Source organism: Sphaeroforma arctica (genome assembly GCF_001186125.1).
Source record: "Sphaeroforma arctica JP610 unplaced genomic scaffold supercont1.9442, whole genome shotgun sequence".
In the NCBI taxonomy this organism is placed as follows: Eukaryota; class Ichthyosporea; order Ichthyophonida; genus Sphaeroforma; species Sphaeroforma arctica.
In genome coordinates, this window is record NW_014031116.1 from 1 (window position 1) to 1,075 (window position 1,075).

The 1,075-nt window shown below is 46.0% G+C and overlaps 1 protein-coding gene across 1 annotated transcript; it reads left to right on the plus strand.

Moving 5' to 3' along the window:
* Positions 1-654: 654 nt before the first annotated feature.
* SARC_16982 (hypothetical protein) lies at positions 655-849 on the plus strand (the record flags this gene model as incomplete). The annotated part of the gene is made up of 1 exon (XM_014288913.1): positions 655-849. A coding segment is annotated over one exon (195 nt), but the record flags the coding sequence as incomplete, so codon positions are not given.
* Between the last annotated feature and the right edge of the window lie 226 nt (positions 850-1,075).

Below are 1,075 nucleotides of genomic sequence, written 5' to 3' on the forward strand. Positions count from 1 at the left end.
TCACGTGCGTATATACAAAAGGTACGCTTGCTGTCTATTGCCGGTCAAATACTCACTTGCCAGCTACTATGCGTGGAGGTTAGCATGCGGTTGGTCGAGCCGTTGGGTGAGACATTCACCATGGGGCTGTGCAATCCCACGAGTATTTAGCCCGGGCGTGAACCCCAGCACGCCTCGTGTAACGAACAAAAAGCGTGTTTGGTTTATAGTTGGAATATCCCAACTCTAGGCAATATATATGATACAACTGTCTCAATCTCTGGCTGAAAATTAACCCTCAACTCCGTCACACTAAACTTTAAAACCTTAAAACCCTAAAACTCTAAATCGGTCACACACACTGTTCCAGGTCCTGTCAAGCACAGACAAGAGCACAGCGGTGGCTGGGAATGCTGCGACCATCGTATCGCCTTCTCTATCCGGAGCTCTCTCACGTGCCTTGGCCGAGAGTGTTGGTGACTTACCCCCAGGTATGAGAAGAAGATACATCCTGGTTATACTAAACTTCTTTATGGTTGGCAATTTGATTGGTCGGATTTTAAAATCCATAGATGAGCATGAAACATCGAACTTGATAGCGAGGGATCCTTGACTATATACACAGCGGTCTGATATCTGGCACAAACATCCCACCCCCACCCCTTCTGTGTAGGTATGGCTGGGAGTGTCATCACCAGTGTCACAGAGACCATCGCGCCTGTCTTGGCGACTACGCTTAAGACATTGACAAGCGGATACATGGGAAGTGCATCTGAGAGTGCCGCAGAGACGCCACTCTCTACGCTGTTGTATCAGTTGAAGGTTCTGGGCGTGATTGTGAGCAATATCATCATCGTCGACCATAACCAGGTAAGGAGTAGTATGAATGTTACATCCTAGATGTATCTCTGAATGCTTGTCATATGCAGTTAATTGTCGTGTGCGTTCATTTGAATGATCTTATTCTTATTACGCCCATGTATACGTATGTATAACCATGTCATAGGTATGGGCATATACACGTGATGCACTTGTTCTTCTATATGATATACGGCACATTGCTTGAAATCTGTTAAGCTGGACTTTCATGGAACCA